This window comes from Varanus komodoensis, unplaced genomic scaffold, assembly GCF_004798865.1.
Source record: "Varanus komodoensis strain SLA01 unplaced genomic scaffold, ASM479886v1 scaffold13_1, whole genome shotgun sequence".
Lineage (NCBI taxonomy): Eukaryota > Metazoa > Chordata > Lepidosauria > Squamata > Varanidae > Varanus > Varanus komodoensis.
Genome location: NW_025335408.1, coordinates 400,016 through 416,062, shown reverse-complemented (window position 1 = coordinate 416,062; position 16,047 = coordinate 400,016). Strand labels below are relative to the sequence as shown.

Sequence of the window (16,047 nt, the reverse complement as noted above, 5' to 3'; positions counted from 1 at the left end):
TAGTGTCTTACGTTTGGCCCTACATATTGTGTCACCCCATGCCAGGCACTTGGATGAGGAACACTATTAATCAAAATACATATATAAGGACATGTCATATTTCTTCTGTAAGCACTTTGTTCTGTGCATCACAATGCTGTATTCTACACCTAAGCACAACACTGGCCCAGAAAGCAGCTGTATTTATATAGTAGAAATCTCCTTAGTGGAAATGTTGGGAGACTTGTGAAACTAATGAAAATATGGGAAGAGAAGTAGCAAAAGAATGAAAGGAAAAAGGTCTTGATCAGGCAGAAGATACAGCATATTTCTCACAAGTTTATTTCCAAACTTTCAGAACTTCTTTGCCACAGTTTTTACAGCAAAATAAAGAAACAACAACTAACCATCAGGATCCTTTTTCTCAGTAACTTTCTCAGCAGCTATGACAGTTGCAATTTCTTTTACTTCATCCATTAGAACATCAGTATTTGTTTGCAGGATGCTCTTCAATCTGGCAAGCTCCTTGGGGGCATTTTTCTTCCTCTTCTCTGCTCTCATCTTTCTCTTCCATTTGCTTCTTATGCTTTTTGCCATTTTGATTTGCTTCAATAAACAGAAAAATAAAGTGCAACACTTAATCCCCTGGAAACCTAAAGACATCACAGGGTTTGCACATATGCACAAAGACCACGAAGTAAACTGCCAGTATAAATGTATCACCTACTGCAGGGGTGGAGAGCCTGTAACCCTCCAGAGGCTGCTGGACTTCAACTTCTATCAGTAGTTATACTGGCTGATGAGTGGTGGAGTCCAACAAGGCCAAAGGTCCCCCATCCCTGACCAGTTGGCTATATCACCATAAATACCCATTAAGCTAGATCCAAATTTAGCCATACCCACAGCAGACTAATTCACTGCGTACAGGACTGAACTGTTTGTGTAGATATGTGAACAAAGTGAACATTTCTGGCTAATGGGGCAGGATAGAAATCTAATAAATAAATAAGTCTCCAATGCCAAATAAACAAATCTCTTGAATTCTATAACACACACATATATACATTATATGAATTAACTGCTTTAAGTTAAACCTTGTTTTTCCACTTAAATACATATTCAAAGGTTCTTACCCATTTTAAGAAATAATAAATCACAGATGACATACAAAAAGAAAAATCTATCAGAAATGGCAGTTTATAATAGCAGTAAAAGAAGTTATAGGGAAAGAAATGCTTGGCCGCAACTATGTACACATTTAGTCCTGCTCAACTTACTGGGGCTTAATTCTGGAAAGCAGAATAGGAGTGCATTTTTGGAAACTTAAGAATGCCCACTAAAACCATGTTTTTCTGCAGTGTTCTAAAAATGAACAATGAATGGCAAGAGCCTTTTAGGGATCATTCCTCGATCTGGATGCCACATTGAAAATGGCATCACTGTCATACCAACTCATAGAAGTCATTTCTTTTTCAAGACATGCTGCCAATCCACGGTTATGTACATTTGTACAGCCGAGTGGTAAAGTTTCAAACGAATAATCCAAACATATATGCATGGTTATTTGGCAAAATTGTTTCTCCTTCAGCTAGTCACAAAGAAGGAAATGAATGCAGGAGAAAGAAGAAAGGCGATCTCCAAGTGCACAGAGAAGCAGGTTTTTAACCATCACTTTAGTATTGCTCTGCTGCAGACTTCCAACACATTTCAGACTGAATTCTTCTCAGTACTAGTTTTGAAGCACACTGAATTCCATTTTTTATCAATGAACAAGCAGTCATTTTTACATGACCTCTTGTCCATCTGGAAGTCTCTGCCTTTCCTCCCCTGCAATTACTGCCTTCCTGCTTTTTCTTCCCCACTTTCAAAAATGACGCAGGATACTTGGCATCTTGACTACTATAAATCCAACTGAGATCCCACTATGGTTCTGGGGATTTCTATAGTAAGAGGCTACAGCGTGGTTTACATATTTTCAAACCTACCTTTGCAATTCAAAAACGTTCCCTTAATTTTTAAATAGTTTCACAATGGTGATCTTTGTAGAAATTATTTGTTTTGTATGCCCTGTGCAGAAGCATGGAATACACACAGCCCTTTTCACAGAGATACACGGATGTCAAAAATACTGGAAATGGTCATTGTGGGCACTGCCAAACCATGAAAACTGATTTTTCCATATTTGAGGCTTACTGCAATTTGATGTTAGAATGTGGTGATAAAAGTTAGTCTACCTCCTATATTGTGTTTTTAAAACAAACACAAAAAAGCTTTATACATAAACAAAACCATTTCTTTATACCTTAACAGCAGCAAAAATAATAATTGTCACGTACTGGAAAGAACTTGCCTAAGACGACAAGAATGGTTCACAGCCCAATCCTATAGTTATCTACTAAGAAGTAAGGACCCTTCAATATACCTTACTTCCATGTTGAACTGCGGTCTTAGAAAAATTAAACAATAACATTAATCAATAATAAGACATTAATAATAAAATTGATGAAAAAGAAATTCTTTTGTATAGTAATACTCAAAAGTGAAGGCTGTGACAGAGATACTGCACTTTTATGCATGTATGAATGTAGCAATTATGACATCTGAAGAGAGTGAAGCAGCATAAAATATTTAACATCAATCCAGCACAATACAGTCTGTTTCTAAGAGCCATTAGCAAGGGGCTAGCCTAGAATTACCATTTAAAAAAAACACAGTCATATTCCTTTCTTTAAATAGCAAGTTCCCAAACAAAAATCACACTGGTGATGGCTGGCTATTTTTCCTGTCCCTTAATGCTAATGACAGGAAAGCAAACATTTGCGGGTTTTTATTTGCTAAGATGCAGTAAAGTCACAGAAACAGAGCCATTAAGTTCAACTATTTTTGCTTATAGCAGTCTGGTTTATACAACACAACACCTGTGGGGACTTGCATGGCATCTATGGGTGCCTGGCAAACCATCACTCATCTTGCAAACTCAGGCAGCAGGGGTTGTTTGAGGGTTAGGCAACCCTCAAATAATCTGTGGCTTTTAGGATTGAGATTTGTCTGTCAAGCAATTTCTGCCTGCGTTTACACAAGTCACAATGAGATGGGTGCCTATGACATGGTGCAAAAATGATACATCTGGATGGCCAGCACAAGACAGCCCATGCAGGTAAAAAAAAGCTCAGCGGGTTGTTGTAATATGCTAATAGGCATACTATTTAGAAATTACTAATTCCCAAAATCAGGTTAATCAGAACAACATACTTCTGCTTTTTCTCATTCCTCTCTCTTAGATCTGGGGATCAACCAATGAAAATTACAGCAGATACATTTTTTAAGTACAACACGTAATTCATTCATTTATTCATGGAATCTACCATCACAACATGTAAATTGCCACTAGCTGCTGCTTTAAAAAGAATCAGACAAATTCATGGAGAACAGGCATCATGCTATGAAACATTGGCTATGAGTTTGGACTAGTGGCAAAAATAGCAAAGAACATATTCCGCTTATGGACATTAGAGAGACACCTGTTTGAGAAGGAGAATGCTGAGCCAGACGAATTGCCTGATTAATGCAGGAGGGTTCTTATATTCAGAGATCCTTATGTACTGTACCAGCCCGTCAGTGGTGCAGGAAATACCCAGATTAAGAATAGTGGTCACGTTTTAGGATGGGAAGGGTAAGTAGGGCATATTCAGTCACCCTCACTCCAAGAATGATTGGTAAAATCACAGTACCTTACCCAACCATGTGTTAGGATTGGGGTAGGGGGCAGATAGATTCTCCAGCTGTTTTGGATTCTCTCAGAAGTCCCTCCCAACATGCCCAATGGTCAAGAATGCAGAGTGCTAACATATGAAACATGTCAAGATTTTTTCTACCCCCCAGTTTTAAGAATATTGAATATGCAACTGAATTTCTAAGCGATAAGCAAATACATTTGTGCTCATGCCCTGTTGGTACGATTCCCAGGGGAAAGTGATTGCCCACTAGATATGGACTAGGTAAATCAGCTTTCCCTAACAGGACACCCTGAACATATTTGGCCTACCATTCCCAAGTATACCTGAATGCTATCAGTGAGACTCGTTGAAGTCCAAAACGCCAAGAAATATTTTCCAGCGTGGCAAATGGCCAGGAAGAGCACCCCTGGTTGTGTGCGTATGAAGCAACAAACAATCTTGTGCCATCTTAAACGCGAACACATTTATTCTGGCATGAACTTTCGTGGAATACAGCCCGGACGCATGGATTATGGGGGATTTCAGGTTTACGTACAGAACACAGGGGGAGGGCTGTGGGGTGGAAAACTGGGAGCAGCGAGGTCAAAAGGAAAGGAACGCTTCTTACGCTCTTATCCCCGAAGGCTGGCTTAAGACGGGCTTCAACACAGAGGCGAAGATCTGCCTGCCGCCACCTTGGGCCTCAGCCACCGCACAGAGGCCGGGCGGATGCCCGGGCAGGAAGGCAGGGCGGCGCCGGCTCCCCTCTTCACCCGAGCTCGCTCCGGGCCACGCGCTCCAGACGCCGCGTCTCGCCGGACACACGCCGGCGCAGCGCCTCTTCTTCCGAAGCTGCGCAAAGCGCCCCGCGAGCCGCGCCGAGGATCCGCTTCCGCAGTTAGCGAGCTGCCCGGCTAGCCCAGCGCGATCCTCCCGGCACTCAGCAGAGCCCCCTGCCGAGTTCCTCCGGCTCTGCTGGCTGTTGAGGTGAGGCTTGAGCGGCGTGCCGCTGTTGGGAAGGCTGGCAATCGCCACTTACCCGTTTCCCGGGCTGGTGGCTTCTGGGCTGGGTAGTCCTGCCACTCCCAGCCAGATCCTTGCTGGGGGCGACAGTGAAAGCATCTGGAGGGCACCAGGTTGGAGAAGGCTGGTCTAGATTAGACTTTCCCTTTCCCCGCACTCCCCACCCCCCCAAAAAAAGTCTCCTTTGCACTTCCAGGCCGCTAATGTGCAGGAAGATTTGCACATATTGCAATAGCTTTATGCATCTGTGTGTACTATGCTCAGGCTATTGAAGTTTAAAACCCTGTTCTTGGATATGGCAACTGTTGGAACAAAGTGTAATTGAGAGCATTTGTAGTATATGTGTGTTTGTGCGCGCGCGCGTGTGTAGTGACCGCAGGAATGTCAATATAGCTAAATCTCTGAATGACTGAATAAGTACATAGAAGTGGGTATAGAAAACAGTTGAACGGTGTGACTAAAAACCATGAAAAGCGAGAGGTGATGTATACTATTATGTAATTAGGAATAATACAATGTTCCTAGCCTTGCTTTGCCAACTTAACACCTACAGTAGCAGAGGCATTTCTAGGAGACAAAGCTGGCAGTTGACTAGGACCAAGAGATCCAGGGTGCCAAAGAATCTCATCAAGTAGGCAGCACCAGGAAAATTTGACACACAGTAGAGGAAAATGCAACAGCTTCTCTTGAAGATTATTTTTGGTTCAGGAACAGAGTGGAGATTCAGGAATTATTTCCCTCTTTATTCTAAACACTGCCATATTTGATATATGCCCACTTTCCATTTATTTTTATCACCAACAGACTTGTCACATAGAAAGTAGATGCTGACAGGAGATGGCATGCATGTTTGGAAATCAGCAGAACCCTTGATAGAAGAGCCAGTCAGGTCCTGCTGTTGTGTTTGCCCTTCTGCAATTACTTTTCTTCATACCAATACATTGCCATGTTGCTCTTTCACTCCCTCTACGTTCTTTGTTTTGTGGGGGGGGGGGTGGTTGTCTGTAATATATTACTCCATTACTTTCAGCTATATTGAAAATATATTCTGGGGATACTCCAATTTCTGCAACATATTTGCAGGTAGTAGAGTGGTAAACTATGGACAGAGATGGGCAAGCAGTGCAGAGAAAAGGTTTACAAAAGCATGAAACTTTATAGGTAATGGGCTTGTGTATCTCCTACTTTTGCCACCTGGTTTTTGGAATACTTCCTAAATTAAGAACTTGAATAGGACATAACTGGACAGCCAGAGAGCATAATGCGAAGGGGCAGCTTTGATACAAATCAAATCAAATAAATAAGCATTTGATAGATCTTAGTGCTGGAACCTAAGATTTAGCGCAAGAACTCAAGTTGTAAAAATAAGTGACATTGGGCATGTAAATAGTGGCACTAGGTCTCATATCCCTGTGACTGAAGGAAAGGGCATCCAGATTAAACAACTGGAATTCCAAGCAGTCTTAAGTCCAAACAGACTTTTTAGAAGCTAAATCCTGGGAAATCTAGAAGGACTTCAGAATGAGAACTACCATCATTCATGTGTTGTTTGAAGGCTATTTTAATGACCAAATACAACGTTAATTTTCCGCCTGTTAGCTGTTTGCTTAGTAATCATGAATCCATTAGTTTACAATCTTGCAACACTAGACAAAAATAAAGAGACAACTGACTGGCATAATTAACATTTCATAAAATTTATTTTAATCAGTTCTTAATATTATCCTAATAGAAGAGCAGATGGAATGTAATTGCTTCTTCTGCTCTGCCAGCATTTCACAGTACAAGACCAAACATTGTCCAATACTCTATTTCACAAACACTGCACAGAAATATTTTTATCCCTTACTGACAATGCGAATGCCTTGAGAAGGAGTTATAATGTACTTCAAGCTTTTCTGGCATTCCAAAAGAATTCATGAAAAAAATGGTAAGATACATATTTTGAATTTCAAAGTAGACAAACTTGGAATACAGGGAACAACATAAGTATTCCCTTAATATAGGTCTTCAGAACAGAATAAACTTTCAGACGATCACACTTTTGCTTTCATCATCTACCCATTGTCAAGAATCAAGTTATCTACTTGAGGGCAAAATGTAAGACAATATTCTTACAAAACCGGTGGTATTTGAAAATGTAGCCACTTGATATTATTTAGCTTAAAAAACATCACAACCTTATAAGAGAGCAATTTACAGAATTACTCCTTCAACTCCAAATGCTAGTATTGTTGGTGGTCACTGGTAAAACACTTACAAGGGAATTTTAGCTTGTTTAAAGTTTCAGTGTTGAATAGGAAAATTAAGAAAGCTCAATTTTATGTTATCTAGCCAGTAACTATTGTGAATCTCAAAGAACACATCTGTGGCAATTACTGGAAAAATAAAATAGTTTTAATAGTGCTTATTGGCACAATTGGAGGTTGATGAGCAAGTCTTTCATCAGTAATAATATGCAAACGGATGGACTGAAGCCTTTACCAAACAGCCAAGATGACTGCACCATGTAATTAGCTGATCTCAGAATAGAATCTTAGGCACGAGCTCCCTGAAACATCTTTTAAATAGAAAACACTGAAATCACCATGGAATGTAAAAACAAACTTTAATCTGAAAACAGACTGCAGATTTTCTAAGTCTTAACTCCTTAGATGCCACATCCAGATTATCTCAGAATTTTGAACAACTCTCAATTACTTTTTATTAAATGCTTCCAGCAAGCGTAGCAGGTGCAGAAAGAGATTGATGATGTCCAAATAGAGGTTGATTGCAGCCAATATGTATTCTTCAGGGGAGAGTTTGTGCATTAGCAGATGAGTATCATAGATGATGAATCCACAGAAAAGAAGAGCTCCTGCAGCAGCAAATACCAGCTCTACTACTTCACTATAAAAAAAGAGCTACGACAAAAGAATATGCACACACAAAGATTTAGAAAGAATTCATTTCATAAAAGCACATCAAAATCTGATTTAGCCATCATAGACCCATAATTAAAATGTCTGCATGCTCACAGGAAAGTTGCACATATACATTAAGATTTTAACATTTTAAATCTAATTCCAAAAAAGTTAGTATTTTCCCTGTTACAAGCAACAAGTTATTGTCATAACCTCCTATGTGACAGACCCAATAGAGGGCCTGCTCTTTCAAAGTCACACAAATAAATTCATTCCAGGTTTTCAGGTCCTGATTGCACAGCAGCTTTAAGTTTTATTATATCTCTTTTATAATGAATAAAGTTATACACACAGAAGATATCACTGCCCTCGAGCTTTTAACAAGTGCTTCAAAGCCAGAACATTCTGTCTGTGCAGAATTCTTAAGTCATAAGAAATGAACAACCTAAAAGAATGAAGCAGACCTGTTTCTGAACCCAGAGACATCATAACATCTGGCTCAGATTTATATAAAAGTATCCTATTTTCTATTCACAGATCAAAATGGGTTCAATGTAAGGAAATTTGTCTTAAAAATCCCAATCCAGGTATGGGGGAAGGAAAGCAGAAATGCCATTTCTTTCTCACTGATTGCTAAGAGCTCTGCAACACAGAAAGGGATCACTTTGTTAGGAAGCAATTGGGATGTCTGTAAGCCCCAGTGGTGCTGATCTTTACCGCCTCATCCTCCCATCTAGCTGGAATGCTTCTGGGGGAGAGAGAAGGCTGGGGTGCCCTCAGGTGACTTTGGTCCTGACTCCCCAGTCTCATCCCATTCCTCCACAATCATCCCCTTTTCGCTCTGCTTTGAGATCTGAGAGCAGCTTGGGAAGTTCTTTCCTGGCTGGCTGTGAGAGGCTCCGGGATGGGAGCTGGAGTTCCTAGCTCTGAGGTCAGAGTGATCTCTCCTGCCTTGGATCTAGGCATCTGAACTATCCTCTGTCAGACCAGGCCAAATCTTTGCTCCCTCCACTATTGCAATCCGAGGCATTTAAATTTTTTTAACATCCTCCAAGTTTCATTTAGCCAGTAGCTTTAATATTAGCCATAAGTAAGATCTGTTACCTTTAAAAAGCTTGCCAGAAGAAGTATCCATAAGGCGGCAAACAGCCTGTGAACACACATCAGTGGGTTAATTCTCTTTTTTTATTGTATTTCCATAGTAGTGGATTTTCTGCACATACATAAAACGTGCCTTCACATTCCAACAATTACCATTACTTGCTATTACCATTACAGTAATAACAAATCACACATGCCCTAATGCTGCAACACAACCAACCACATAATTGTAATGCAGCTGCCCCAGGTTTTTCCAAGGGCAGCTCTTGATAGAAATCACCATCACTCTGTATTGATAGAGATTTCTGTCAAGAGCAGCCTTGCAGAATGTACTGATCTCTAGGAGTACTTAACGGTGACCTTTTTTGTACAATGGTGATAGAAACCTTATCAACATATACTTATGAGTTGTTGAATAAGGGAATTTGAAAATAACCTACCCTGCTCCAAGTTTGTTGAAATCCCTTTTGGACTGCAAAGTATATATAGTGAGTGCCAGAAACACAGAAGTAGTTAGAATAAAGGCTTGCAGGACAATGGACACTTCGTAGAAAGTCACTATAGAAAAACAAAAATCCAAAGAAATATTATTTTGGTTTAAGCTAGCATGGGCATCACACTCACATTTCTCATATTTTAAATTGGTATTCTATTAGCTACATTTGGTCTACATTAATAACTATATGCACATTTTGGGTGCAATCCAATACATATTATATATTGGACTTTCTTCTATCTAAACCTTTCTTAGTATTCCCCAGCAGCATGCTGGAATTGTTTCTGTCAGGATTTCACCCTTATTGTGGAGTAAATACTTCATTGGAGTGGGAGCTTTGCTGGAATCTTTCATAGTTCTCTTGCTCATTTTATCAGAAAAAAGTTAATAGAAGAAACACTCTGCTTTATTGTCTGCCTCTATTGAACTAAGTGAAGCTCAGGACTATGATACTTCCCCAAGGCTTGGACTTTTTCTGTGTTCTTTTTGGGTTTTGCACAGACACATCATACAGGCCCTTCTACAGTGCCAGCACATGGTTAAATAGCGCGCTCTTTCTCTCTCTCTGATCTTTTTCTAAGCAGAGTCAATAAGCAAAAGCATCCAAGGATCTGGAGGGTACACAACCCTCAAAGCAACAAAGATCGTAGTGGTAACACGGGGGGCAGGGGTGACATTTTGAGATGAGCCTGGGTTATCACCAGCCAATAATGTGACATCATCACAAGCCCTGCCACTCCTGCAGCTTGGTAGATGAACTGGGCTTTAGAGCTGTTCAGCAGCAGCTAAAAGCCTTGCCTTTTAGAAACACATCTGAAAGCTCAACACTACTGCAAGGAGAAGCTCCCTCTCCTCCATTCTAGGTAAAAGGAGGAGTCATGCACTTGAAGTTACACTGGGCTTTGGAGGAGCTTTGAAGAAGCGAGAAGCCTGCTACAAGGCCAAAGATGAGCCCTTGCACATCTCTTCCTGCAAGGTCAGAAGATATACTCTCAAGGGTGGGGGCATTTTGGTGGACCGCTCTGACAAATGCCACTCAGCAGCTGCATTTAGAACCATAGTGCTTTGTTCTTTCCAAGGAGCCGGCTCCAGGATTTTGGAGGCTCTTGGCAAAATATCTTCAGTGGCCTCCTCCCTCAATGAATCTGCCTTCTCGCTGCTACTGTCACCTCCTGCTATGCCATCTCATTTTTTTTCCTCACCACTCAACTTCTTTGCTTCCTAGGTAGAGAGGGAGGAGGCAAGTAGCCAGAGGCAAAAAGAGTGTTGCAAATGTGATGAAGAGTAACTTGGGGTGGGGGGGTACTGTTGTTGGTGGGTCCTCCTGTGGTGTGGGCCCCCAACCATGCCCATGCCTAGACCTATGTCTTACATGCTAACGATGAGCACTTACCTGTGATAGCAACAGTCAGTGCTTCTAAAAGGGTCTGTAAGAAATAAAAGAGCAGTGATCATCGCTATGGAAGCAACACTCCACTATCGCACGCAAAGGGACTCAGATGCATTCACAGAACTTTGTGCCAGCTCCGTACAGCAAACACTGAGGAGGTGAGAAAGGGCCTGCCTGGGGTCTCAAGGAGTGCCTATCAGAACCGTTGGACTGGGCCCCATGTATCTCAGCTGAGAAATACACATGTTTCAAAATCAGTTATACCGAGATTAAGAAAAACTGGGATCCTTCATCTATCCTTTCGTCTGCCCAGACCTGCCTTCACCAAGCTGGTATCTTTCAGATGTTTCATAACATCTGAAACTGCTATCAACCCCAACTAGCAGATCCAATGGCCAGGAATGATGGGAACTGTAATTCAAGACATGGAAGGGTTGTTAATGAGCTATATCCAATATTAGTCTAACTTGATTTTAATGAACTCACTCTTAAGCTAAATATTAATCAATGCAATATTTTATAAGCAATTTCTCATCAGTAAAGCTGCAGTTTTTATGTTGCTGATCTGGTCTGATCAAACTAACTGGTCTGATCAAAGTAACTGGTCTGATCAAAGTAACTTCTAAGATGTTGTCTGGGATTGTGCCTACAAACTAAAACATAGTCCTCAGGTATGAAAAGTCATCCCATGGTACATGGCTGACAAGTATACAGAAAGAAACTGGATATACATCATTTCCAAGAAGTAGAACATATGTTTCATAGGTATCTTTTAAAGTGGAGCAATGGGGAAAGTTTAGGCATGTACAATAAAGTAAGTTCAACTCAAAACAACCTGCAACTAAGTTTACATTTGCACAAAGAACTAAAAGACCAAGTTGGCTGGTAAGCATTGTCTGGCAGGCCACAGGAAAAGTTGGGAGTCCCCACTGCAACCGTATAAAAGCCCTTTGAGGATGCAGTACGGATTCCATCTTTGGAGGGCCCTTGTTCCACCCTTGGAGCTGATGCAGTTCAATTCAAATTCAATAACCCTGCCTCCTCTCCAACAGGGGTAAAAGACATAGATGGCCCAAAACAGCCACTGCAGGGCAGGGGAAGAATGAATATAATCCTTGCCTCTGCACCTGGCCGGATGTCTGTAATGTCCCAAGTTCAGGGGGTTACAAGCAGCCACATAGGATGTTGTCCTATCTGTGTGTTATTAGAATACTTACAAATCCAAAGAGAAGATATAAATTAACTGGATGCTGATGTCTGTACAGAGTTAATGCCACAATCACAACCAAGGAACCAAGCAAGGATATCAGAAGTAAAGCAGGGCTGCAAGATTCACGAGAAAAGATATTAGAGCAATGTTTCCTTTTTTGAGCATCTTTTTTTCCCAGTGTAATGGAAACTAAGAATCTATCAAACAACTTTGTAGATTTTTCAAATGCTTAAATACGTCTGCAATGAGTAAAGTTAAAGTCATCCCAAATGGTCATACAAAATTAAAACATCTATTTGTAGAAAGCTATGAATATTTCAAATATATGTCTTTCTTAACCCTTAAATAAAGACATGCTAATAGAAGCAATATATTTCTGTATGGATTCTTTTAGAAGAAGCAGATACATTTTATTCAACTGGGCACAGCTGGGGAATAGAAATCTGCAAACAGAGCTCAGTAGAAGTAAGTGAATTATATGGGAGAAAATAAATGGGCCACAACTCAAGGTGGAAGCAAAACCTGATTTTTGCCCCAATACAAGGTTCACCAATGGAATGGTGTCTGTGAGAATAGTGAATGGGTGCCATTTACCTGGATAACACAAAATGCACTTAGAAACTCATTTCAGGAGAATCAAAATCACCTCTCCATTCCCTTTGAACAAGCCATCTCTGGGATAGATCTCAGTTCTGCCTAATCCGTATAAATCTAACTTCAAAGAAAGCATCCCTCAGAATAGTGACTCCATGCATTCCAGTGGAAAGTCTGAACTTTCATTTATTAACGAAAGTTAATCAACAAAACCAGCCTATCCCTCTGCCAGTGCTGCTCCCAACATTTTTATAATGTTTCACCTCCCTAGCAGAGGTAAGTCCCATACAGTTTTGCTCCTGCTGAGTAACAGCTATAGGAAAATACTATGCAACTGGTTTCAGTAAAAGACTTTACCTGTCATGTACAAATGCCCGAATTGTGTTGGAGTACAGAAAAACTGCAGAAGTCACTGTAGTCAAGAAAATCTGAATGGAAAGGATGCTGTAGACTTTTCGCAGAAAAGCTAAAATAGGGGAAAATATATCAGCTTAGTCACTGCTCAATTTCCTTTTAATACTTGACCCTAAACTAAAGTGCTGAATAAGAAAAAAGTACGCGTATTTTGAATGAAGTGTATAAATAGACAAGGAAAAAAGTTCATTTCAATTCAGTTCTGACCTAGATTAGTTGTATCACCTAGAGTCTACAAGTTATGAAGCTGTCTATTTCACTATTAAAGTCATCTAAGGTGGTTGCCACTACTACATCTTGCAACAGGGAATTTCATAGTTCAACTATAAGCTCTGTGAAGTAGTTCTTTGTGGATCTCCCACTACTCAGCTTCACTGAATAATAGGAAAGGAAGAAAAACCTTTCCCTACATACTTTCTCCACACCGTGCATAATTGTGTATAACTATTGCATCTGCCTTTACCATTTTTCTCAGCTAAATGGTTCAAGACATTGTAATCTTTTTTCACAGGGAAGCTGTTCCAGACCTTTAACATTCTGGCTGCCCTTTATTCTACTGACCAGAAGTGTATACAGTGTTTCAGGTATGGTCACAACCCTGCAGTATCATCTGTTTTCTTTTCAATTACTTTTCTAATTAGGTCAAATATGGTAGTTGCATTTTTCACAGCAGCTGTACCCTAGGTTTACCTCTTTGTTGTGCGATCCACCCCCCACCCCCACCCCCACCCCCACCCCAAGATCTTTCCTTGGCCAGTCTCTGCAAGCTTGGAACCATGTACATGAACTTTGCATTATTTTGCTCAAAAATGCATCATTTGCTTACACTGAACTAAATTTGCCATTTTAATGCTCATTCTCCCAATGTGAAGATAGTCTTTTTTGAACTCTTTGCAATCCCTTATTGTTTTCATCACTCAGAATAAGTCTGGTGTCATCAACAAACTTGGTCATTTCACTGTTCACTCCTATTTCCAGATACTTATGAACCGGTTAAAAGCCCATCACAATATAGAAGTTTGGGATATCATACTGCCTATGGAGGAGTGGAGAACATGTGGCCCTCCAGATGTTGTTGGATTGCTTCTCTCAGGCTTCTCAGACAGCACAACCAATGGTGAATGATGACAGTGGCTGCAATCCAACATCAGGAGAGCAAGATGTTCCCCATCGGGTCCACTCTGACTACAACTTCTTGAAGAACTTAACGGTGAACAATACTGGTGGGTTAGTATAAGCCAATCTTAACTTGCCATCATCCCCCGTAAGGACACAATACATTTTAGCTCTTCCCAACCAACTACAACGTGGGGATAACTACACAGTATACTTATGTTCTTCCCAGCACAGGCAGCATTACTAGCCTATTTGAGGAAACCAAACCTCAAGAGAGTACACGCAAGATACCCAGGCTTTCTGGCTTTGCTTTTCCTGCGACAGGGGCTGATATTTGCATCAAGCTACTCAGCTAATTAAAGTGCTGGGTTTCTGCGTCACCCCTGTGAGCAGCTACAACTTCTCCTGCACGAAGGCGGGGACTGCATTATATACACAGAGCATTGCTGTATTTTAAGGTCACGAACGGGCAGCCACCTGGAGCCCAGCAGGACAAGACAGGTTTCTACTGGGGAGGAGCTGGGAAGGCCGCGCAAGAGCCGCAGCGCAGCGAGGCATTTTACCCATGCGAATGTGTACGCTGGCCGAAGCCACGTTAGTGCCATAGTTGAAATCATCCTCGATGGATGTCCGCGGGTAGCACGGGCTCTCCACTGTCATCTTCCCGGCCGGCCGCCTTCAGCTCCGCGACGGTGACGACGGTCCCTTTCCCAAACGACGATGACTTCCGGGTGCACGCCTTTTAATCGATCGCAGAGCGCGCCGATCCCCCCTCGCCGCCTCGGCCGGCGCTCGCGTCGGACTCGCCTCCTCGCTTCCGCGGAAGCGGCGGGGGCGGCGCAATGGCAACGCTCTCGGTGACGTCACCGCCGACCAGTCCGGGCGCGCCCGGGGAGCGAAGGTGAGCAGCGCAGGGGCTGGACGGGGCGGCGCTGCAGACTCTGCTTGCGGGCCCTTTGTCTTCGCAGCTCGAGCTCGGAGGCTCCCTCGTGAACACCGCGCCTTGTGCTTTCCAACGCGAGCTGTAAGAATCCCGACTGTTGCCACTGTGTAACATTCCTAGTCTGAGAACCAAGACTCCAAAAAGAGGAGCATGATTGCATCCATGCATCCACAATAGCTGCTAGGGCGGGGTTTTTTTTCCTTTTTCTCCCCCACCCCTTTTTTTTTGTTTAGTCACAAAGTTGTGTCCGACCCATCACAATCCCATGGACAACATTCCTTCAGGCTTTCCTTTCCCCCACCATCCCCCAGAGTCCACCCAAGCCTACACCCACTGTCCCAGTGACCCCATCTACCCAACTCAACCTCTGCAGTCCCCTTCTCCTTTACCCGTCAATCGTTCACCGCATCAGAGGCTTCTCCATCCTTCTCATTAGGTGGCCAAAATATTTTAGTTGCATCTTCAGTATCTAAGATGGACAGGTCATAGCAGAGAGCTCTGACAAAAGCTGATCCACTGGAGAAGGAAATGGCAACCCACTCCAGTATCTTTGCCATGAAAACCCCATGGACAGTACCAAAAGGGCGAGGTAAATAAATAAAATGTAAATAAATGTAGGGTGTGGTTACAGATATAATAGGCAGATCTAGTCTCACTTGGCAAGTAGTAATACAAGCATTGGTAATACAAGCTTGGTAATACCAATACAAGCTTGGTAATATAAGCATAGATACTGCCACAACCATTATTTATACTATCAGAAACTGCTTCATCTGTGATTCCTTTTGTGCATATTTCCACATAGGAACATAGAATCCTAGAGCTGGAGGGATGGTTGGTGATGATATATTCTAAGTGAGTGCAAGATTCAGTTGTTGCATCCTTGACAGGCTCTGCTTAACTACTTCCAGTGAAAGAATCAGGGTCAAGAAAAGAGACAAGGTCAGAAAGCACAAGGCGCACAGACCTGGTCAAGCTGAAGTCAAGGCCAGGAATGAGAGCCAGTGTGGTGTAGTGGTTAAGAGCATGGGACTGGGACTCAGATGATCTGGGTTCTAGTCCCCGCTCAGCCATGTAGCCAACTGGGTGGCTTTGGGCCAGTCACAGACTCTCAGCCCAACCTACCTCACAGGGTTGTTGTTGTGGGGATAAGATGGAGGAG

General features: G+C 42.0%; 2 protein-coding genes across 6 annotated transcripts in view; both read right to left on the bottom strand.

The window, feature by feature from the left end:
- LLPH (LLP homolog, long-term synaptic facilitation factor) overlaps window positions 1-4,558 on the bottom strand; it is an 86,725-nt gene extending 82,167 nt beyond the window's left edge. For 3 of the 4 annotated variants that reach the window (XR_006413957.1, XM_044422874.1, XM_044422872.1), the window contains exons 1-2: window positions 4,324-4,558; window positions 387-585 (exon numbers count right to left, since the gene is read on the bottom strand). Coding sequence is in view for 3 of the 4 variants with exons in the window: in XM_044422874.1 (XP_044278809.1) it covers window positions 387-576 (190 nt within the window). In the remaining variant the exon portion in view is untranslated. The remainder of the gene's footprint in view (window positions 1-386; window positions 586-4,323) is intronic. The other variant, XM_044422871.1, reaches the window with a different exon arrangement.
- Window positions 4,559-6,399: 1,841 nt separating this feature from the next.
- TMBIM4 (transmembrane BAX inhibitor motif containing 4) lies at window positions 6,400-14,678 on the bottom strand. 2 transcript variants are annotated; one of them, XM_044423079.1, is made up of 7 exons: window positions 14,506-14,678; window positions 12,770-12,878; window positions 11,826-11,931; window positions 10,612-10,645; window positions 9,163-9,280; window positions 8,726-8,771; window positions 6,400-7,621 (listed from the first exon to the last, which is right to left on the bottom strand). In XM_044423079.1, the coding sequence occupies exons 1-7, from the start codon at window positions 14,600-14,602 to the stop codon at window positions 7,415-7,417; spliced, it is 717 nt and encodes a 238-aa protein (XP_044279014.1). In that variant the 5' UTR covers window positions 14,603-14,678; the 3' UTR covers window positions 6,400-7,414. The 2 variants fall into 2 exon arrangements, with proteins under 2 accessions (XP_044279014.1, XP_044279016.1); XM_044423081.1 differs by lacking the exon at window positions 8,726-8,771 and having other exon boundaries at window positions 7,408-7,599.
- Window positions 14,679-16,047: the final 1,369 nt, after the last annotated feature.

Excerpts from the sequence above, each read along its gene's own strand:
- TMBIM4 (XM_044423079.1), bottom strand. The coding sequence starts at position 14,602 with ATGACAGTGGAGAGCCCGTGCTACCCGCGGACATCCATCGAGGATGAT. Across the intron at positions 8,772-9,162 it reads TTCAACAAACTTGGAGCAGG|GCTGTTTGCCGCCTTATGGA; the intron begins GTAGGTTATTTT and ends GTGTGTTCACAG. Across the intron at positions 7,622-8,725 it reads TTCTGGCAAGCTTTTTAAAG|CTCTTTTTTTATAGTGAAGT; the intron begins GTAACAGATCTT and ends CTTTTGTCGTAG.